General features: G+C 37.3%; 1 protein-coding gene and 1 long non-coding RNA gene across 10 annotated transcripts in view; one reads left to right on the top strand and one right to left on the bottom strand.

The window, feature by feature from the left end:
* LOC139962810 (uncharacterized) overlaps window positions 1–6,394 on the bottom strand; it is a 30,617-nt gene extending 24,223 nt beyond the window's left edge. The window contains exon 1 of the long non-coding RNA XR_011791370.1: window positions 5,328–6,394. This is a non-coding gene — a long non-coding RNA (uncharacterized lncRNA). The remainder of the gene's footprint in view (window positions 1–5,327) is intronic.
* A 3,311-nt stretch (window positions 6,395–9,705) lies between these two features.
* LOC139962807 (KH domain-containing RNA-binding protein qki.L-like) overlaps window positions 9,706–23,639 on the top strand; it is a 91,600-nt gene continuing 77,666 nt past the window's right edge. For 4 of the 9 annotated variants that reach the window (XR_011791366.1, XR_011791365.1, XR_011791364.1 and 1 more), the window contains exon 1: window positions 9,706–10,006. Coding sequence is in view for 4 of the 9 variants with exons in the window: in XM_071963152.1 (XP_071819253.1) it covers window positions 9,790–10,006 (217 nt within the window). In the remaining 5 variants the exon portion in view is untranslated. The remainder of the gene's footprint in view (window positions 10,007–23,639) is intronic. The other 5 variants (XM_071963152.1, XM_071963153.1, XM_071963151.1 and 2 more) reach the window with 2 other exon arrangements.

Here is a 23,639-nt window from a genome sequence, read left to right as displayed (position 1 = left end):
AAGTGAATACAAATGATGTATGAAAGAGGGAAGTGGTAGCCTGTTAAAACAAGGTGAATATACACAAGTTGGATCAAGCAGGTGCAACCATGAATGGACCGGCTCGTAAAAGTATTATAAAAGAAACCAGCGAGCCGTGAAATTATTTCGCGTGAGTCAGGGTCTCATTGTAACTATTAAACCAGTGCCTCGTGTCACACCTAGAGATACTTGATGGTTACTATTTGTATCAAAACAGAGATACAACTTTAATACAATTGCTTTTGGCCTTTTGGCTAAGATCGTGTGTAGTATCTGTTCCCTTTGGAAGGGAATGGTGATACACACCCGACGATGATCACACAGTCACAGTCTCGATGCAAGAGGACTGGGGTTGATAGCGGATCAGTCGTTTGGTAGGTTCTTTACTGGGCGACTTTTTCCTATAAAGTAACTTTAATACAATAATAGCTAAAGTGCCTTATTAAGGAAAGGAACAGGAACAGAAATGAATTTATTTAAAAACAAGTCCATTATTTAAAATCTAGAGGCCGTCTAGTAGTTAGAAAGATTGTATTGAAAATATAATGCTAAGTCAATGTGGATAATAGTGTATTCTGTTGGTTGGATATCAGGGGGGGGGGGGGAGGGGTTCAATGACCTTAGGTCAAATCGCAGAAAATTGAGTGAAAACCTGTAGTACTTATGCACACATAATTGATGGCGTTAAGCGACATTGTGCTTTAAAATATTGCAATCAGTGGTATCTTGTAACTATAAATATTGCATATGCTTTTATTTTGCTTAAAGAAATTGTCAAATAGATCTCTGCTCAATGACCGCTATGCCTACAAATGTCAGAAAAAGCAGGAACGCTCATTGACAGTTGGGTTGGCAGGCTAGGTATTGCCGCTTTAATGGTACACTTTGTCCATATCTGTATGCATTGTCTTTAGCTCGTCAATCAAATTAATCAACGATTACCTGAGGCAAAATCTAAGTGCTGGAGTAAAGACAAAACCGTAGACCAAAACTTTTCATACAGAAATGAAGGAAAGTCACAATTTCCGCAGCAAATCGTCCCTCCATTTCGTAGACACACACAAGCTTGCAATTCACTCCTCGCTACACAGTGTTTTCAATCCAGCAACATGACGTAATTTCAAAGAATTATACTGGAAGTTACTGCATATGTGTGTGTTTGTTTGACCGACAGAAAAGTTGCCATGACTGGAGTTACGTCTTTGCCACTAAGCAACAGTTTAATACATTACGTGGTAAACGTTCATTACAATTAACAAAACAAGCTTATTGAATGTGATATTTGATATCTCTGTATGAATAGTAGAGTATGAATTAGGCAGAAATTATTGCTCAAAGAGTACAGTCTTCCCTCACCCAAAGGACCTTGTACTTCACCAAAGTGGCCTTGCTCCAGTTTATATCAGTAGTAATATGATTATTCCAACCGTTTGACCTATTAGGTGCTGTTTTTTAGATTTCAAGGATTGCCTTTTCGTCATTTATCAGTATTAAGTACTTGTATGATTTTAGCTGATGGTGAAGAGATTTCTGTAGCTAGCTACCACACAGTCATGGCTGTGATAAAATGTTTAAAGGGTCATATTGCATTTGAATCAAACTTTACAGATAGGAAGGAAGAAATTGTATTGTGTGGATTGATTGGTGTAGGTTTAGACAGGAAAACTATGTTAGCCTACACTATTATCTTAATCAGAAAGGTGTATATTTCTAAGCAAAATCGAGAATGGATCGCCACAATTCAACAATCTAATTAATTTTAGTATCGTTCTAATTTGAAGTGACCAGACATCTCTCTTTACTGTTTGCAAGACACTGTAAATCGAACACGATATATTAAAGTGATCTACCTGTTTTGCTTAGTTATATCTTGGTGTATGAGGAGAAATTGCCAGTCAATTGAGCCTCGCGAAAAATGATCCAATTTATCATATTTCTTAGGAGGGTTCCACCTTTGGATAATTTTTAAGTTGAAATTTGATAAAGATGAATATTAAAATGAAGTTCATGAAATAGGAGCATGCAAAAATGTTCACATCGAATGCAAATGTCTTGCATTTTAAGTTATTCTTTGATTCCGTGCTATGTGCTCCTTTAACTTTTATCCACATGAATGGTAGTGGTAATCTTGATATATCTCATTCGTATCATCACTAAATATCTGTGCAGGTGTCACAAAGAGAGAGAGGAGCCCGGGTGTATGGTTGAGTATAATTGTAGGAATCATGATTAATCTTACAGGAGATATATAGTAGTCAAGTTTGGTTCATGTGGGGATGACATGATGGGCCGGGGTCTTGACTTTGAGGAGGGGGTTGGGAAGGGCATGATGGGCCATGGTCTTGACTTTTAGGAGGGGGTTGGGGATGACATGATGGGCCATGGTCTTGACTTTTAGGAGGGGGTTGGGAAGGGCATGATGGGCCATGGTCTTGACTTTAGGAGGGGGTTGGGAAGGGCATGATGGGCCATGGTCTTGACTTTTAGGAGGGGGTTGGGGATGACATGATGGGCCATGGTCTTGACTTTTAGGAGGGGGTTGGGAAGGGCATGATGGGCCATGGTCTTGACTTTTAGGAGGGGGTTGGGAAGGGCATGATGGGCCATGGTCTTTACTTTTAGGAGGGGATTGGGTAGGGTTGAATTGATGGTTGTGGTGATGGTGGCAGGATTCAAGAAAGGTATACATTGGACCCATAATTAGCAAATTTTTAATATATTCATTTTATTTTAAACATAGTTGAATTATTTTTATGAAAGAATGAGTTAGTATATATCTTTGCCAAAGGGCATAAGATCTTTTTGTATTGTTGGAGAAAACTAGATATGTCTCGTTAAAAATATAATAAGCCACCACTTTTATCAGCTTTGGCCTGTCTTTGAAGTAGATCAAAAATGGGTGGATTTGTTATTTATATTCTATGCAAGTACACCAACAGTTTCCCATGATGCCTGGTTTACTGTACTCTAAGGGAGGTGTAGGCTATGTGGTGGTTTAATGGGCTATAATGGTAGGTGTAAGCTATGTGGTGGTTTACTGTACTCTAAGGTAGGTGTAGGCTATGTGGTGGTTTAATGTAGCCTACTATATGGTAGGTGTGGGTTGTGTGGTGAGTTACTGTATTATTAATGGTAGGTAGGGCTATGGACCACAAAGCCTAACCGGCTACTACCTTGATCAAATTTCAATACACTACTATGGTTAATTCTAAAAGTAAGTTGGCCTGACGTTTCGATCCTAGCAGGATCTTCTTTAGAGGCTAAATGGTAAGTTACATTATAAAAGCAGATTACATTATAAAAGCAAATTTTTGTAAAATCATCATGGCATGTAAATTTTTTTTTGAATATTCATAACCTCATGTATGTATGTATTATTCATGAATCATTCCAATATATAAATCAATATTCATGTTTTGATGTAATCATCGATGCCTAAATTCATGACCACGAAGGTGCCTTCAAGTCGCTGTAAAAATTATTTTGAGCTTTTAAAGCATTGAGTGTATTAATCTGAAAGAAAAAGATGAGAAAGTTTTTATCAAAACAGTCAAATGGCTGAAAATAAAAAAACAAACTTTTTCAATTTAAATTGACTTTCTTTTCAGTTTTGCTGGGATTTTTTGTCACTGTTTCTTTCTTTTTGTCTTGCCCCCACCCCCTCCCCAACCCCAATCATCTACCAGGGTAATTAACAGTGGTTCTAACAGGACCATTAAAGTTTCATTCTGTAGAAATGTATGTATGGTTGTATTTTACATCCTCCTGCAAGCAGGAACTCTCAAAGAAGCCATCATTGGCTTATCAAAGCCACAAGCTGACCGAAGTCAGTCCCTTAGATTCATATTTTGAACGTCCATGATTATGAATTGTCAATTGTCAACAACTCTGTAACTGGACGAAGTACATTAATCTTGGAGTGACTCGAACTCGGGACCTTTTGATTGAAAGGCACCAGCATTAACCACTGAGCTAACACTCCCTGAATATAAGCCATTGTAAAACTGTTGGAAGAAATAAGCCATTTGAAAACTACTAGTGTGGCACAATATTATATATATATATATATATATATATATATATATATATATATATTCAGTTGGAACCAATCCTTGACACCCCAGCCACCACCCTCCCAGTCCCTTCCTCCTCAATTAGCATGTCACATGACTCCCTTAAAGTCAAGGCTATGCTTAGTGTTCTAGTATATGACGTCATCTTTGTCTAGTGAGCTGGAGGCAGAAAGCATTCTGCTTTTAATAATGTAAAATCGTTTCATCCGTAAAGGAAGATCAGGCTGACAAAACACATTTTTAATGAAGCCTGGATGCTTCCGACAGCTAGAAGTAAACATTTCGAAGGCATCATATTTCAAGGAAAAAAGTCAACAGCAAGTAGATTAAAAGGGGAAAATGAAGCACTTGAAGTGATAACGTCACGTAGAGCCGGTGAAACGTGATTTCATAAAAAAAAAAGATACATGGTCAATGTGTTTGGGATGAATTCCTTTTACCCGATGAAAGAGAATACACTAATTGAAGTAGTCTAGTGAAATTTGCATGCAGTTCCTACGCAAAAGTTTTGAGTTACTAATGGTTGTTCAAATTGTCTTAGTTTGTAACGTAAGTTAACTCGCAGTAAAATAGGTGTGATGTCAAAGTCACACAATGACAGTAAAACGGTCTCAAGGTTTGCATTCTTGTCAAACTCTGCTTTGTGAGATTGGGTAGGGTTTCAATTTTGTCTAAAAGATCATCAGTACTGGCCAAAACTTTTAGGTTGTTAAAAAAATTGTTCGACGTTTTTCAAAGCTACTTCTTCTAGAGGCTCTGATCCTCATAACTATTACCTGACATTGATTAATTTATCAGTGTGAATAAGTACATTCAAAGTGGCAGTAAATAATACGGTTTCAATTTGGTCGTGGGTATGATGACTAGCATGTTGTCTAGCATATTTGAGGGGCGGGGGGGGGGGGATGGGAGCGATGCAGATGACTTTTAAGCGTCTGTGACGATAAAAATATAGCAATGAAATATGATATATTCATATTGTGGCCAATCCTAATTTTGAAGTGGAACGTTTGGTTGTAAATCTTGAAGAGAAACGAAAAAACTTTGTCAATGTACATCGGTGACTACGTCGTAGCTGATAGTACTTTCAAGTGCACTTTTGGTGTACAAAAAATATTATTAAGAACGGTGAGAAGGAACTGAATTTAACTGGTTCAACTGACAAACATGACTGACGCTTGACAGGAAAAGAGCTAACATTACTCAGTTTGACAAACAAACAAAATTACGTACCTGAAATAAAGGATCATGTGAGTGACCAAAATAGTTTCAAATTAACAGATTTTGTAATTCGGAATAGGCACGGCCTTTGTCGGTCATGTTACAAAGTATCACGTCAGAGAATCGGTAAACTTTTCCTACGTTTAATTTAGGCTACGCTTTGCAACCAGAGATTTGATTCCGACAGCTTTGAAACACAGAAAGTCATGTTCGTTCTGCGCTCTAACGTGAATGAAAGCCGTATAAGGAAATGTGAAGTGCGCCCTCTAATAAACTTCAACTTTCGCGACCGGGATTTTGAACCGACTAAAAACTCTGCTGATTACTCACGTGAGAAACTTTTCAACAAAATTCATACCAGATAGAGACTGGGCACGAAACCCAATCAACTTTATCCAGTCTCAACGCCATTCCTCTTATATCGAAGCGAACCGTATGATCATGACGGTGTTACGTCAAGTCAATATTACGATTCCCTTGGAAAGTGAATATATATATTGCACTACACATAAGATACACAGACTCACTTAGGAACGATTATCTCCTGCCTTCCCCGTCATTATAAATAATATCTTCGAAAGCAAGAATATAACAGTTTCATCAATCCTACAATTGAAGTAAGATATTGTAGCAAAAAATAAATAAAAAAAATAAAAAATAATAACACAGATTAATTAAAATATTTAGAAGTAAAATCAATTTTGTGCTGCAATTAATTGTTTAGTCTGTGGGTACATCATTTGGTATATCTCTCGATGTCTTAATTAAAGCTAAATTTACCTTAATTTGGTGTAATAATAGACCATTTCACGAAAGATCAAAGCAAATTGAAAAACTTAATTTAAAGTCGCCCAAAATCACTCCCAGAGAATAATGAAAGAAAGAAGGTATATGTTAGGATGCAATTTTTTGATAATGAAACCTTTGAAACGTGTGTAAATTAAAAGCACACTATAGCTAGCAATAAATCTCTCCATTATCACACCTGCTAATGTGGATGTTAAGTGTAGTAACTGGTTAGGTCGTTTGAATAAACACAAGCAAATACACTTTTTCTTAATTTTTGTATTTCTATTTAGAGGAGGAAAAGAATGTGTCTTGAGTCACGGAAGTCACAGAACGACCGATTTCGTCATAGAGGGTGATTTTACGCAAAATGTTATGTAAACATGTGTTGACAATTATGTCAAAGTCCAAGAAAAAGGAAGAAACTAACATTCATATACCGCGGTATATAGCTATTCCCGAAGGCCGGAGAGATATCAATTTGAAGGGGGTAAAAACGTCAAGGTGAAGCCGTGGGAAGTATGATTTTGATATAAGGGGAAGAGGGTGGGGTGTCAAACCACACATTCATATCACAACTCCTCAACAACAGGGACTTATCAGTCAATTGCGTACCAAAGATTCCAGTAATCAAATGTTTTTTTTTTCAGCAAAAGGAAACATCTTAATTACGAAAATTGAAAAGGTATACTTTTCATAATCAAAAGGGGCACTTGTAATTCATGAATAGGGACACATTTTAGGTTTTTACAATTATTGGGAGGGCGCTTGCATGCCCACTTTGCGTCCTGGCGCCACCGTTCCTGATTTCTGTCATATCAAGAAGTTCGAGAAATTCAATCAACAAGTTGATACCAGTGAAGATATTTATGGTTTAATTCAATCCGACACTCTCACCCATACATATTTCCCTTTAATGATCCCCTCCTTGGTATCAAACTGACCCCCCCCCCCTCCTCCCACAACACTCATATCATATCGTATCAGACTCTCGTCCATAACGCATCCCATGCACTTCGCGCATGAGACTGACCATGCACGAAATCGCAAACCCATTTTATTTATCAAAAATATTAACATGTATGAATAAATTTTAGCTTCAAGGAAAAACAAAGAAAAATTGAACACTTTTTGGGGGGAGGGGGAAGGGGCCAGGCGGGGGCTTTACGATCAAACAATCCACATATCATGGCCGTTAATCGATTGAGTGTCAATCTAACCTAAGCACTGAATGTTTAATCATATTCATGTCAATCTTAGCAGGTGTAATGTTTACATAGCCTGATATTTAATCTTGCTCTCTCGAGTACCAAAAAGAATACAGTACTTGAATCAAATCATTGATCAAATAAGGATCCTGTGTTGTTTGTACAGAGTAAACAGCGAAGGTGTGACAACGTCGGCTATATAGTACGCACACAGAATGCGTGCGTTAGCCTTATGTACTATGCGTGTATCGGTATGCACAGGTCACTCAAATCTTCGTATTTCATTTTTTTGTTTGTTTTAAATTAAACGTAGGTTTATAGGAAAAGAAATATGAGGTGTTATTATAAATTATAATATTATTATAAATTGTTATTAAACATCCACCTGATGTAGCTTGCAATGTAAAACGTCTGCTGCGACATAAATATATACCAGTGGTGTAAAGCTACGCTCCCCACTTCCCAAAACACAAACTAACTAACTAACTAACTAACTAACTATATATATATATATATATATATATATATATATATTTATTTATATATATATATATATATATATATCATCATTATCACCATCATTATCACCATCATCACCGTCACCACCATCACCACCGTCAACATCATCATCATAATCATCATCACCATCACCATCATTATCACCATCATCATCATCATCATCATCATCATCATCATCATCATCATCATCATCATCATCATCATCATCATCATCATCATCATCATCATCATCATCATCATCATCATCATCATCATCATCATCATCATCATCATCATCATCATCATCATCATCATCATCATCATCATCATCATCATCATCATCATCATCATCATCATCATCATCATCATCATCATCATCATCATCATCATCATCACCATCATCATCACCATCATCACCATCATCACCAACATCACCGTCACCACCATCACCACCGTCAACATCATCATCAGCATCACCATCATCACCATCACCATCACCATCATCGTCATCACCACCATCACCACCATCACCAACATCACCATCATCACCATCACCATCATCACCATCATTATCACAATCATCATCATCACCATCATCACCATCATCACCATCATCACCATCATCAGCATCACCATCATCGTCACCATCATCGTCATCGTCGTGATTATGATGATGATGTTTTCATTATTATTTGCCTTTCATTATAGGCTATATAATTTCATTTCTTTACTACATGTAGTGATATATTGGAACACCTAGAAATTCAATAATTTAATAAATAATTGCTGTTACCAATTTAGTTGAATCTCTGATACTAGAATTTGTGAAATCCCCATAATATACACACTCGTATGTTTTTTTTTTTTTTGGGGGGGGGGTCCTTTTTTCAAAGATTAATTCTAATGAGCAAGGAAGCATGTATGCAACAAATATAACACAAAAAGGTTAAAGACAAATGAACTATGAAAATAAAATAGTTCACTCATTTAAGTCTAATTTATAGCTTTGAATAATGTTAGGGACATATATGTTTTTCAATTGTTTCAATTTGAAATTCGTATAAATAGAGCAAATTTTCGGAGTAATGTCTTCTCAGAGGATAGTTTCAATGCATGCAATGGTTTGCCTAGAATTTGTTGTGCTGTTAAAGACGGTTGATGGGTTTACTTTTTTTATGAGTGCTATACTCAAATTGGAACCTTAAAATAAGACGCGGCATGCTAAGTTTCTTTTAGGGGTCTTGGTGGGGACTTATTGTCTTCGGTGTTTTGCCTTAATCCATTTTTGCTACATTCATACTTAGTGTAAGAAAACTGAGCAAGTATTATTTAATAAACTGTTTCATGACAGTCACAGTTCTTTTGTTCGGATATACGCAGCTGAGACTAAGATTGATTGCCGTTTCCTTTCACGAGAATTGGACTTTTATCTAGATTTAACTCAAGTTGCGGTGAAGACATGTTAATATTAGCAAACTCTAGAACCCCCTTTTTCCCTTGATGAAAATTAATTAACCAGTACCATTGAACTCACTCGATACATATTCGATATACTGATCGGGCCACTTAACATGGCTATAAACCAGTGGTAACACCTCCCTGTTTGGACAAGTTTGCAACTTTTCAACAGCCTGTGATGGTTTGAGGAGCCCCCCAAACCGTCTTCACCATGAAAATTTCTCCACAACCACTCCCATCTTTGAAGTATTTTCTTTTGTGGACTGAATAGAAGTAAGAACGTGCATTATTGTGCACCTTCACAACAACAACCAACGTAACACTTAGGAAGCTAAGAAATACCTCAAGATCACCCATGCGCCACCCGCCAGGAAATTGGATATGAATATTCATGACGAAAGTTACCGCAGTCCGCAGTACCTTAAATTGTCAAAGTTGTTGTGGAGTTGGAGAGTGTAAAGTGCACTCAGTATATTATTACTACACTATCTGCATACACACACTAGTCGTTCACCAAAATCGCAATGGAGGTAGTCAACGTGAACGCATTTGGATTTAATCCTCCTAAACCTCAACTTAGAACTATCGCAAAATTCTCAAATGCTGCTAATATGGAGGACAACACAGACAAGATGAAAATGCCTAGTACACCAGAATATTTGGCACAACTTTTAAAGGACAGAAAATCGTTGGACTATGTACCAAATGTTTTTATCCACACAGAGCGACTTTTGGACGAAGGTGAGTAACATAGTCGACATATTGACTTCTCATCGATCTGCGTAACAGTACAGCTTAGTAAAGCTAGCTGGTATGCACACTAACCAGAGCAGGTAACGAGGAAAGTGTATGACGCTAGAACATCGGTATGCCATTTGTGATGATTCGTAATCACAAAGACATAATATTAGCTAGAAGTTATTTCATATTAACTTTATTAGTGTCAAGTCGGGCTTAGCTTCAAGTCACCAAATGCTTGGAGTACCGTTTTGAATAAGCCTAGGCTACGTCTAACTAGTTAGACCCTTCATTACTTAGGATAGCCCATGTTGCAATCGGATGACATTAAACTATATGCTAGGTATTGTAGCCTGCACGTAGTCGTAAGTCATTCGTCGCTTTCAAAGTAGGTCAACAAGTCCAAATGAAGTTGAGTAATTGGAATTATGTGCCATTAACAGTTACAGTGGCTTAAACTTAATCCCAGTTCAACTTTCAAAGTGTTGTCCAAGTACAGCAGTGGGATGGTCCAGTTAAATGCAAAGAACACATAAATTTTAAACTTCAAGTTTGTATTTGATCAAAGTTTCAGTGACTCAGAAGTCAGAAAGAAAATACATCCTTGCCATGAAATTGAAATGGTGATACTTGTAAGATTACCTGAAAATGAATTTTCAAAAATGCTGGGTAACAAAACTATTTCATGACTAGGGAAAAAGCCTTACTTGTTTTTCCTCAACAAGTTAAAGTCACAATTCAAATCTAAGCTATTTCCAACAATCTTTTTGCCACAATTTTGTTTTGCTGTATTCACTTCATTCTGCTTTAGTGGTTTCCAACTGTGAGACATTCTATCTCAATGTTTGCTTTGCTAATAGCAAGATAAAACATTCATATAATGAAAAAAAAATGTGTTGAATTTCAATTTTGGATTTCCAGCCAACCACAGAGTATAATTGAGTGGCAAAGTTTCTTTTTCCAATGATGTTTGTATTTTGCTATATACACTATCGATCTTCCTAAGTAGTTTCAAAAGTTAAGCAAGTACTCTAGATTAAGTGTTGTATTCATATATAACAGAATACCTCAAGTTGCCTCATTTAAATTACCTTCCTTTTAATTTGAGATAACTCTTCAAAATTTCAAGGCCAGCTAAAATGGTGTGAGGAGAGAGTTTTTAAAAAAATAAACCATGTGTGTGCAGAAGTACTGGAAGTTGACAGAAGTATTAAGGATTTTTGGTGGTGAATGCTATAAAGGCCTTTAAAAACACAGTATTCAGGGACACAACCATCATTTTGTAATGGAGGTTGGCAGGGAAGGGGGATAAGATGTTACGAGGTAGAGGGGAGGGGACTAAGGGGAGAAGTGACCCATCCCTTTGACAAATTTTGATAAACATTTGAAACAATTAAAAAAAATTTGAACTGTTTCGATTGTCATGCACATACATGTGATATGTTTGTTAACGTACTGTACACTAGGACATTTTGAAATTGTCTGCCCCATGATTGAATGTGGAAAATTATACAAGTATGTATACATATACTTAATCCTTACTTCAGTTCAAGCTCTTGCTGCTCTCGAAAATCATTAATTGCTTAAGCATTTAGCCTCTGCAGTGGTGGCGCCAGGAATTTTTAGTTGGGGAGGCTAAGGGGGGCTGAGCCAACTTTTAGGGTGGCTTACAAGATTGAGTTATCGTCGTCCTGGGGGAGGGGTATAAGGGGAGGGGGTGCCCCCCTCCCCTTTTGAAATTTTTCCCAATCCTGGAAAGGCCTACATGCAAAATGGTGGCATTTAGCGAGGCTTTTGTTACCTGAAAATTTCTCCAAAAATATGCATTTTTTTTGTGAGTAACTTTAGTCAAATTAGAACGGAAGATACCAATTCACAGTTTTCGTATCACTAAAATATTACCTGCTGTGAAAGATCCAATTCCTTTGCTCAATTATTTTATCGCGCTCTCTGACACAACTCCTGTTTTAGTCTGTATACACGCTGTTTGTGAAACGCACACGACATTGCCGTATGAGAACACCTGTCGGTCATTGACATTTACACTATGTAGTGGCGCTATACCAGTTCTTGAAACCGCTAAATTTGTCAATGTCTTGGTTTCGAAGACCACACATGCAGACAGACCTGACATGCATCGGTGGGGAACCTTCTTCTCAACTCACTGATAAACTTGTCTATCACTATTATCATGTGAAAAATTCATCAAAATTTCCATTGACCATTGTAGCACTGTGTTATGGCTGACAAAATTTGGGTAGGCTATATTGTTTCAATGAGGTTTTTTTTTTGCCTATTTCAGTTGGGGGGGCTAATGGGGGGGCTGACTACTTCAGTGGGGGGGCTAAAGCCCCCCAAGTCCCCCCTTGGCGCCGCCACTGAGCCTCTGGTTTGTAATTTTATAGTGAAGACATTTGATGTGGCCTTGATGGTGATTACTGGTTGTAGTAATCAGGTTAACATCAAGGTGGATCTGTGTAGTATACTGCTAAAAACACAGTACACCAATTAAAATGGGTTTACCATGCACTGATAGGTAGAAGATTCCATTGTGTGTTAATATAGTCGCTGTGGTGATGCACGTGCGAAGTTCTTTTAGGTTTGATCTTATTGCGTCTCCGTTGTTACTGATTTCTACCATCAAATTTTATCGCAGTTCTACCAGTGGACTGAGTATTTGATGAGCGATTGGAACTTCCCTACCAACACATTTTACAAAATAACAGATTTGGTTTTTTGAGCTGCTAAAGTACTTCTACTGCTACTTCTGTAGGTATATAGGTGTTATGTAGACAATAGACCTACCAGTGTGTGAATATATATGTATACTGTGTTGTAAATCTGAAATGGTACTTAATTTGGTACTTAGTTAAAAATTGTAAATTGCAATTTATATGTGCGCAATATTATTGTACTATGATCGTGAAACTTTCATTTAAACCTTAAATGTGATAATAGTAGATAATATTGCTGGGAATGGTTGAAGGTGGTGGGAGGAGGCAGGGAGGGGTGGAGAGGGGGGAGGGGTGTTTCGTATAGTTGGTAGAATGTATAATTTCCATAGTAGTTCCATAGAAAATAACACAAGCAGGTCTGAAAGTCACTGCTCTTAGTATTTGATAGGTTTGTTCAACAGTGCGATCAGATGGCTTTGACTTGTACTGTTACTCTTCTCACCTTTCCATTGCAGGAGTTTCCATTACATGATTTATGAGAAATGTATGAAGTAATACTGTTTACCGTGTTCCCTTACTAACCCACATCCCTAGCATTCTCATTCTATAGTGCCTAGAGTGAATTGGTGACCTTTTGACACTCTACACCCTCTACTACAGGTCACCTTTGGTCAATGGATGTCCATCCTTCTCATGAGACCATTCCTCCACATTTGAGTGCCTAAGAGTGTTTGCCTCTGGAAAGATTGCGTGTTTGGTAACCATTTCTATAGCAGCGGGTTCTGTTACGATTTCAAAGCAGTATGCAGCCGTAATTTGTCTAGTATTGTATTGGGACGACATGCTTTATAAAATTAGTGAACTGCTGCACTTGGTACAAGGAGGGTTACATCATCAAAATATGAACAAAAGAGCAACATTTTCAGTCTTTATGAGCCCAAAAAATTGTCACAAGACCTCAAAATATAATTAACTGAATTACCTCTATTAGCCCTTAAACAAACTGTCTAAATACATAAAAGGTTTTGCAATCTTACTCTTTAAAATGTCTGCAAAACCCTTGAAATGTCTGTGTTACTTGGCTACATGTATACTGTACACCTGTAAGGCTGATATAGCTAACTTACAGAACATTGTTTTCATACATACAGCAGGCATGCATGCTACAGTGAATATTGACAATAACAGGTCCTGTTCCTTATTCTTCCAGCACAGTTGACCTTCCAAATACAATGTATAAACAGCAGGAGCCAATGATCAGCTTATTACCATAATTCATGCACCTCTATCACAAGCTTTCACAGGTGCAGCTCAGTAAACAGGGCCAGAGGTTTGTAGCCTCATGTGGATATCTCTTCCCTCAATGGTTCACCCTATGATCTGTTAGGTTACCCTTGCAGTGTTTTATGGGGTTATAAGCATTTCCACCCCCCCCCCCTTTGAACTGTATCTGTCAACACTGTTATGTTTGGTATACTTGGTATGTCGTTTGATTCTAGTTTTGGCATCATCATTTGAGAGGGTACTGCTTATATATATGGGATGTCTCAGAAATGACTTTGTTCTATTATGTCACAGAAAAATTGTCCTCTTTATTTGATTCTTTCGATGTGATAAATGATCTGTTATGATATGAGATACTTTGTGAAATTGAATATAATAAAGGAAAACTAAAAGAGGAATCTGTTGAAAGGAAACACACACAAAAAAAGAAGAAGATAGAAAAAAATGTAAAGGATCATTTTTCAAAAAGAATAAAGTGATCAAATGATAAACTACTGTAGGAAAAGACTTTCAAGATAATATCATGGGAACTATTGTGGGCCAGATATATTGCAGTTGAATTTGGTTCCTAGATATATGTGGCATGCTGGACGATACAATAAAAAGGTTGGAATATTTTGGAAGAATTTTCCGGCATGATGAACTGATGACATTTCTTTGGTTACAAGTTAAACAGGGAATAATAACAAGCATAGAACCGATAACTTTTAAGTGATAAAGCGGGAAGAAAATTTTGGATCCATGAAAGGATAAAATGTAGTTGGGAAGGGGTGTCTAAATTGTTGTTTCTTTTTAATTTCAATATGCTGTAGGTTTTGGTGAAGTTGGCAACTAAACACTTGCAGATTATGCTGATTTATATACAGTAATGAGACAATCCTTTCTTCTGTAAAGATTTCTGCATTTTGCCAATATACTAATTTTCACCTTAAGGTTAACCGAACAAATTCCTATTCGGTAACGATCTCTAGCATTCCAAGATACCGTAATTTAATGAGTGGCACAGTTTGTAACCCAGGTCCTAGGTTCACCAAATTTTCAGTACCACCTATGCATAGCAATTATGATAGAACTACAGTTCTGAACCCTTTCTGTGCCCCTCCCCCCCCCCCCCGCGGGGCTATTATGAATAAAAAGTGCGCCTTTCTCGACCTTCCTGTGTAAGTCACTGACTTTCCGTCAAACAACTGTTAGAGTTTACCTAAAGCACTATGAAAACAGTGATCTTTCAGAATCAATTTCCTATCAGAAGTTTTATCTTGAATTTGTCAATAGTGCTATCAGACTTGAGTGTTTGTAATTGACAGTTAAAATTGACAGATTGTTTTAACTGTATACATACATGAATGTGTAAACAGACCTTGCAAAGTTCAATCGATTTTTAAAGTGGTCGTTGACCCGAATGGGCAAGTTATGAATTTCAGAATGGAATTTAGCTAGGACCATGCACTTAACTATCTGTGGTTTGAACGAGGTATTGTGTGCAAGAAAACCAACCGTCGGGTTTTGTTTCTAACACGAAGTGGGGGGCGGGAGGTGGGGGCAGGGGCGGGTTGACCATTTCTGCTTTGATAAGTTTTTAAACCTGTGGTGTAAACCTCATCTCTCACATGTCTCCCTAAACCTGTGGTGTAAACTTTGCTGTTATAAATGAGATCATGTGTCCAAATCTGGGACAGGGAGAGCTATAATAATATAAAAAATACCTGAAAAACTTGTTCTACAAGCCAGCATATTTATGATTCATTGGGGAAGATGTCACATTGCAGAACTGTTTCCTCTCTGGATCTGTTCCACTCAACTTTTCTCTCAAGTGTGCACTTTCCTTTGGTTTACCAAAACCGCAACTGTCTCGTGTTCAGGACACAGCAGCTCGCATTCTAAATTTGTCCAAAATGACTCGTCATATTACAGCGATCCTGGAAGAACTGCATTGCTTCCTGTTACCTACAGAATTGTTTTCAAGTTAATGCTGGTTGTCTACAAGTCTCTTCACAATGTGGTGCCTTAATACATGTATCTCTGATATGCTTTCAAGAATATAAATATTCTGAGCGGTAATCTTCATTCAAACGATAGGTTACTTCTCAGGGAATTTAAATCCAAACCATCTTTGGAGGGATAGATCCCTTTCAGTCGTTGCACCGGGATTGTGGAATACGTTACCACTTGAAAAATCAAGACGGCTAGGAGTGTCTTCTTCAAAAAGAGGCTTAAAAACTCACCTCTAAATGCGACAAGCTTAAAAATTGCGCCTTTTCCGCCCTTTTTCTAGGTGGATGCCTGCACTTTGCAAAATTTTCTTCTTTTGGTCTAAACTATTGACAAGTATTACAAAGGGCTTGGTAACTTGCTGTGTTTGCAGCAAATCATTACAAAGCATTCTGAAATCAATCATTGGGCCTCTAGAAAGAAGGTTGTGTTCCGCCCTGGGTAAAAGGACTTGTCTCCGGTTAATGTGAAGAATCAATCATTGAAATCGCAATAACGGTGGGTGTAAGCATCCTAAAGTTTACAGTCTTTGTCTAGCTTGGCCCCAAATGTCAGGATGCCAGTTGTTGCCAAACGGTTACAAATGTAAGATCTTTGATGAATGGTGTATTAAATCTAGTAAGCCAGCCTAGCCATTTCCAGGCTCCCAAGAATACTATTTGGTCTGAAGATTGTAAGTGTACACTTGCCACCCTTCCTTTCCCTCCATTTTCTCCCAACCTTTCACTTCCAATTTGAAAAAAAGAAAGAAAAAGTTGTCAACGTGATTAAGTATTACTTTTAATGTTGAGAGGTTATATTCAATAATAACTACAAAAGTAAGAGATCTAGTAATCTGTTCTTTTATTTTTTCAATACAGTTTTTTACTTCATGACAGTCAAATAAGTTAGCGTTTTCAGGCATAGTTCATGCCACCGTCATATATATGGTCTTGTGAACTGAAGTAATAGAATATCTAATGTTTCAACAGCAAAACAGATCTATGTACTGTTTACTGTGCACAATACAGATATATGTAACAGTCTAAATCTCTCAGGAAAGGTCATATTTAAAATGGAAGGAAACTGTTCTCATTAAATTGTGAGAAGGGAAGTGTGTAATAATACAAAAACGGTGGGCAGTGTACCGTAAAAATAAAGGCTTCTCAAGTACTTTGAGTCCTAATTTGAAAACAAGTTGGTCTTAAGGTCTATGCAGTTAGTTTCCTGTTGATGTAGTTGATGTAAGTAAGATTTACTTGACTGCCCTCTCACTTGTCTCTGCTTAAAATATCCACATTTCTAGTGAACCTCATTTTCACACCCTTGAGCTGGAGGTCCATGTACTGTAGTAGTTGCACCAGACCAGTGTTTGATGCCTGGTGAAGACGTGTAATTGTAATTTTTTGGGTTTCAATAACCTGGGTGCTGATCTGAACTTGTTGTGTCCATAACATAGCTGCAGTATGTGACATGTACAATGGCAGAGTTACATTGCAGAGTGACAGAGTTATAGTGACAGTCACGTGACAAATTTAAGTGACATGTAACGTTTCTTCTGCCGTTCTTGTCTGCTTCAGTAACTTTATTGTCAGCTTGATTGTAAGTGATGGATGCTCCATCAACCTGCTCAAACTTTCATGATGTTTACAAAATAATTTAAATATTTAAACAAAGGATGTGAAGTGTAAGCCTGAACCATGTTTATATGCTAACCTGTTGTATTATTACAACTAAACTTGAGGTAGTACTGCGCTGACAGTAAATGCAAGTTATAAACATAGTTCATATGTCAACATGACATCACTCTGTCAAATTAACATTGACATTGGGTTTCTTCCAATTTCCTAACTCTCAAGCCATTGTTTTCTATAGGAGGTACTCATTAAGTCATTATGTGTAAATTGGAGTAGTTCATAGAGCATTAATGGGCAACAGTGTGTTGTTATTGCTCAGTGAGGTTTTGGTGTACAGGTGTACCACTAGTCTATAGATATAAATTTTTAAAAAGGATTTGGTGTATAGAACAGTACAGAGTTCAGCACCTACTGTATATACTGTAATATGGAGCATGAATGGGGCAACAGTATGTCGTTATTGTTCTGTCAGGATTTGGTGTACAGGTATACTGCTGTATAGCACCTACTAGTCTCTATAGATTGAAGGATTTGGTGTACTGCACAGGTACTGTATTCAGCACCTACTGTACCCACTGTACTGTAATATGGAGCATTAATGGGGCAACAGTATGTCGTTATTGTTATATCAGGATTTGGTGTACGTACTAGTCTATGTAAATTGAAGGATTTGGTGTACTGCACAGGTACTGTATTCAGCACCTACTGTACTATAATATGGAGCATTAATGTTCAACAGTATGTCATTATTGTTCTATCAGGATTTGGTATACATAGGTATACTGCTGTACAACACCTACTATGTAAATTGAAGGATTTGGTGTATTGCACAGGTACTGTATTCAGCACCTACTGTAATATGGAGATCGATGTTCAACAGTATGTTAATATTGTTCTGTCAGGATTTGGTTTACATAGTTATACTACTGTACAGCACCAACAAGTCTTGAAGGATTTGGTGTATTGCACAGGTACTGTATTCAGCACCTACTGTACTGTAATATGGAGCATCAATGTTCAACAGTATGTTAATATTGTTCTGTCAGGATTTGGTTTACAGGTATGTGATTTGGTGTACACATATACATAGGTCTTGTTATTGCAATTACAACTACTGTACACATCATCAGCCCTAGTACTAGGACTCTTGGCTCCGCCTCACTGCTGTTGCAATGTCTGTCAATAGTGATGGGTTTTGTTCGCCCGGTGTCACCTGGTAGCAATGCATCATCATCATCATCCGGCTATATCCAGATGGCTGCAGTCGGAATCCGTCTAAATTACACACAGTACAGTCCCCCGGCTGTGTTCAGTTGTTAATACGCTCCCTCTCAATAAATTATCAGATGAGGGTTGTAAAATTAGGGGCACCCCTTTGAGTTGTTGACCTCATCAAACTAATTAATGTCTTGGAAGAGATGAAGCATTTTTTTCGTGTAAGGGTTATATTTGCGGTGAACTCATCCTACACAGAGTTTTAACATTTTCTTGTCAGCGTTTTCCAGGTGCGGTCTAATTAATGTGTTATTAATTCTAATCGTGAAGAAAGTGTATGGACAGCGAAATTCTAGAGAGGTTCCTATTGAACTCTCTCATATCTCACTCATGGAGGGAAGTTTTTTTGTTGAACAATTCATTGCGAACTAAATGCGAAAGGCGGTCCCAACATCTCGAGGGAAAAGGAAAATGAGAACATTCTTTCCCGAAATTGAAATGCAAGTACAAAATGAGCGGGGAGGAAGTGTTTTGTAAGAAAAAAGTTTAAAATGGGTGCCAGATATCCTCGCAAACAACCACACTCAAGAAAAAGAAATGAAGATGTCAGTAAAATTGGGATTCTGGACAAGGTACAATGATTAAAGACTTGGAACTCTTGGGAGAATGAACCATTTGTCTCATCAACTAGTGAAAGCCTATAGCTTAGAGACAGGCCATCTCGATGGTGTTGTGGATGACAATTGTCTGTGGAATTTTGACGATGGCAGATTACGAGTGTGCCTGTGTGGTCATTGAAGGGTTAATGATGCTCTCAGAGACTGAAATGATAATAAAAGGAGAGATTTGATTGTTTGTTAGATTATTGTTACCGACTGTACTTTGCTCTCTCAATAGTTTAATCACAGGTGCAAACCTAAATCTCAAACAGTAGGATGTTTTGTACACTTGTTGACCTGTTTGTACATGTATGTATGTGCAGTGGTACAAACAGTCCCAGTACGTGTAAACTCATGTACAAACGTACGCATCCGAGTTCCCAGTTGACAGTCATTTAGGGAGGAACTTGTTCTTCTGCTGTAGAAAGTACCGTCCCAGTAGAGTTTTAGGTACAGTATTTATGTTTATATGTAGAATGTATGTCCCATTGTAGACCCCAAGTATTTAAACATTAGTGTGTATAGCCTCATGGTTACTGTTCATTATAGAGAGGAAGATTTTTCTACTTTAAGAAAAGGTAATAAAAAGGTACTATAAGAAATCATTTAGTGTTTACATTCAAAATTTCAGGTTAAAGAAGTGTTTTTTGTTTGTGTATCAGATGAAATAAAGTTACAAGTACGTATGTCTGCATTTTGTGTTGCCATTTTGCATTGCATTTTGCAGGATGCTATGCCAGAACTACTGGATAAATATTATTCCCTCATGTGAATATATGCACATGAGGGAATAATATTTATATAACAGTTTATGTACAGTTTATGTACAGTTAACAGTTTATGTAACAGTTTATGTACAGTTTATGTACAGTTAACAGTTTATGTAACAGTTTATGTACTGTTTATGTACAGTTTATGTAACAGTTTATGTACCTCTCTATTTATATAACAGTTTAGAAATTGTACATTTTGAAATTCTCTTTAAAGTATGAAAAAAAAAAATTATAATTATTTTGTCACTTTCAATCCTCTGAATTGAGGGAACATATGTGTACATCAGAAACTGTTAATGTGTAGCATTAGAATTTTGTCATTCTAAGGAGAGATGTTGTGGTGGGTGTGTTTGTATGTATGTGCAAACATTTTTTCTAGCATCTTTATTACTTAGGGAAAGGGAGCGGTATTGGGTAGTGGGGGGTATTTGCTAGGTGCCGCACCCTGTTTTTCCAACCAACTGTTTAGACTGATCAATGGTAACTCATGATTCTTTCAGCTTTCTTATTAACAATCACAACTAGCCCTTAAAACTCTTGAGCCATTTAATCACGATGCCCATTATCCCCTCTCCTACTCGCCCTCTCTCCTTTCAAATGGTTTAGTTCTTTCAATCTCAAAAGAATTTAAAGTTGTTTACCTCTTTCCTCCCCAACCCTTCAGACTTCTTCTTCTTCTTCTTCTTCTTATAACTAGACACCAGAGTAGGCCAAAAAAAAAACTTTTCACTTCAGCCCCTTTCAAAGTCATTCCATGAAATTTCAGACTATTCTGCATGCCTTTTGAATTGCCCAGGGTAAATAGCTTTGATTTGAAATGAGGGATGAGCTTGTCTCTGAAAGGACCTTTTCAGAAGAAGTGAATTGTGACCACCCCTTGGAATAGGGTCTGGCTACCAATTATGGTATCAGAGTGACTTCATGAGAGAGAGACTGCACCTGATTGAAGCTGCTCTAGATAGTTAATCTTAGATTAAAACTTTCAAAGTCATTGAGGTGTGTTGTCTGTGTGTGAAGGGATATTGAAGTGTGAAGTCATTAAGTGTTAGGTTCACAGCATCAACATCAACAGATTTCAGTCTGTATTATGTAACAACTTGAAAGGCAACTTAGTTAGTACTATACATATATACCAGTAACTTTAGAAATTTATTCTCTGGTATTAGTCGAGCTAATCTGATTCTTGTCCGGACTAGGAATCTGATTTTCTGATACACCGGTTAGGATAGACAGACAGATAGAAACCCGTTTTGCGTGATAACATTTGGAGAAGACCTGGAGGCAATTTGGTTGCAATTTACCAACATGCATAATTTATTAGTTATTTATTATTCATTTCTTGCGTCTCTAGAGTGTCTGGTTGAAAGAAGGTTAAGAAGTGATGTGAAAACTTTCGGATTTATCTAAACGTAGTAATTTTTCAGTCACTATGTAGTATGTTCCCACTTTTTTCAATCGCTTTAAGTATTTGTTCACATTTATAGTCACTTGAAGTCATACATTGAATCATTGTGTGAGAGGTGTTTGGAAGCAAGGTCAGGATTTGATGATTAAGAGAAGACTTTATCAGATAAAAAAAACAAAAATGTGACATTTGCTGAGCTCAACAACAGTTGTAGGCTCGGGTTCAAACTATAATTAGCTTACACAGAGAAGGCAATGGCTTATGCTATCTATATATAGTGCGGCTAACATGCGTATTACAGTTCAATGGATTGTGTATACTAAACATGGACATACTGTGTCGTCCTAGTATCTCTGCATGTACAGTACTTATAACATTGGCCGTATACACAAGACTGTTATGAGTAGATACTTCCTGTGTTGAAGATATTGTACTGACATCCTGTGGATACACGTGTATATATACGCAGTGTCTTAGGATACGCAGCGATTTATACATACGTAGCTCAGCCATTGACCGATTCGCAGAGGAAATGGTAACTTGCAATTAAAGGGGAGCATACGTCCTTTATTTAGAAAAGCTGCCTTTTGCGTTTTGATTGCGACTCTCAGCTAAAACAAGATGATTGCAGATATTGTGATGGTAGTAAGTACTTTTAAAAATGTAAGAAGGCCTTCCAAAAAGTTAGTAACTTCAAGAAAAGTTGATTTTGACCATAAAATGTGAACATTGACATACTGACTGAAGGCAAATTCACCATGATATGCCCTCGATAATGAACTGACTGTAAATTTGTTCTCTTTGGTACTAAAAAAGTTTCACATTTTAAGAAGAAAGTGAAATATTTCTTGGAGGAAATCTGTAGAAAAACATGTAGTTCAAGTGTTAAATTTATATTGGAAGTGGAATATAAAGTTAAAAACCATTCTAGTCATGTAGTTAAGGTAGATGGGAAAGTGCATATATATTAATGGGCAATGGAGACAGGTAAGTATCATCGCTCATAAATCCCTAAACCAGTCAGTTTTGAAGTTTGGATCCCAAGTGCCCCCACCCCCCCCCCCCCCCAGGACACTAGTTATTCTTCGAAGAGGCAATTTGCCAAGTTTTCATGTAATGTGGGAACAGCTTTGATGGTAATAAAGCACACTACAAAATTTTGGGGAAAAATCCCTAACAGTGTAGTAACCTGGTAGACCTTGGAAAGATATATGCTTGTGACAAAACTAATCGTCGCTCAAAGAAAATATTTCAAACTAATCATATTCGAGTATCAAATACCTGTGTGTACTGACTTAACGACTTGATCTTCAGCAGTTTTCTATCATCTGGAAAAAAAACCTTTGAACAATAACAGAGCTTCTTGTGAATATAAATCAGTTTCTGTCATCTTCTTTCGATAACATTCCGTCCTTGGTCAGCGGAGGTTATTTTGAAAACTTCAGCTGCGACGTTGTTACAATCATGGGAGGTTTACATATTTTTAAGCGATTCATTAAAAGTCTTCCACTCGATTCCACGCTGATGAATTTACACACCTCCAGTTAGCCCAGACTTTTATTGCTATTGATTTCCATTAATAAACAGTGCCTTGGAGCTTGTTGAAATTCCCAAGACACTTATTTTCAAACAGAATTATATACTGGTTGGGCTTATTCCTTAATCTAATTTTGACCAATTAGCAGAGGTCCTCTACACTCTTATTTTTTTTCCCACTGTGGTTTGCCTCTCCCATTCCTGCTTGTCAACATATTTAACTGTAGAGTACAATGTGTACAGTGGTGGTACAGGAAAGTACTCTTTCTAATTCACCAACTTAGGAAAAAGAAAGAAAAAAAAAGCACTGCTGATTCAGCCCCCTAGTATATAGGAGCCTGAAATCTCAAAGAGCAAAATTAAATTACGGTTGGTCACAGGCTAGCAGGAGTCGTCGAAAATCAATAGCAGCCCATCTGGTAATTGGGACTTTTCCGGCATGGTGAGACATGGTGGGATATGGATTCATGCAGAGCCACTC

This window comes from Apostichopus japonicus, chromosome 21, assembly GCF_037975245.1.
Source record: "Apostichopus japonicus isolate 1M-3 chromosome 21, ASM3797524v1, whole genome shotgun sequence".
Taxonomy (NCBI): domain Eukaryota; kingdom Metazoa; phylum Echinodermata; class Holothuroidea; order Aspidochirotida; family Stichopodidae; genus Apostichopus; species Apostichopus japonicus.
The sequence above is the reverse complement of the archived record's forward strand: the minus strand, read 5'-3'. Positions and strand labels throughout refer to the sequence as shown.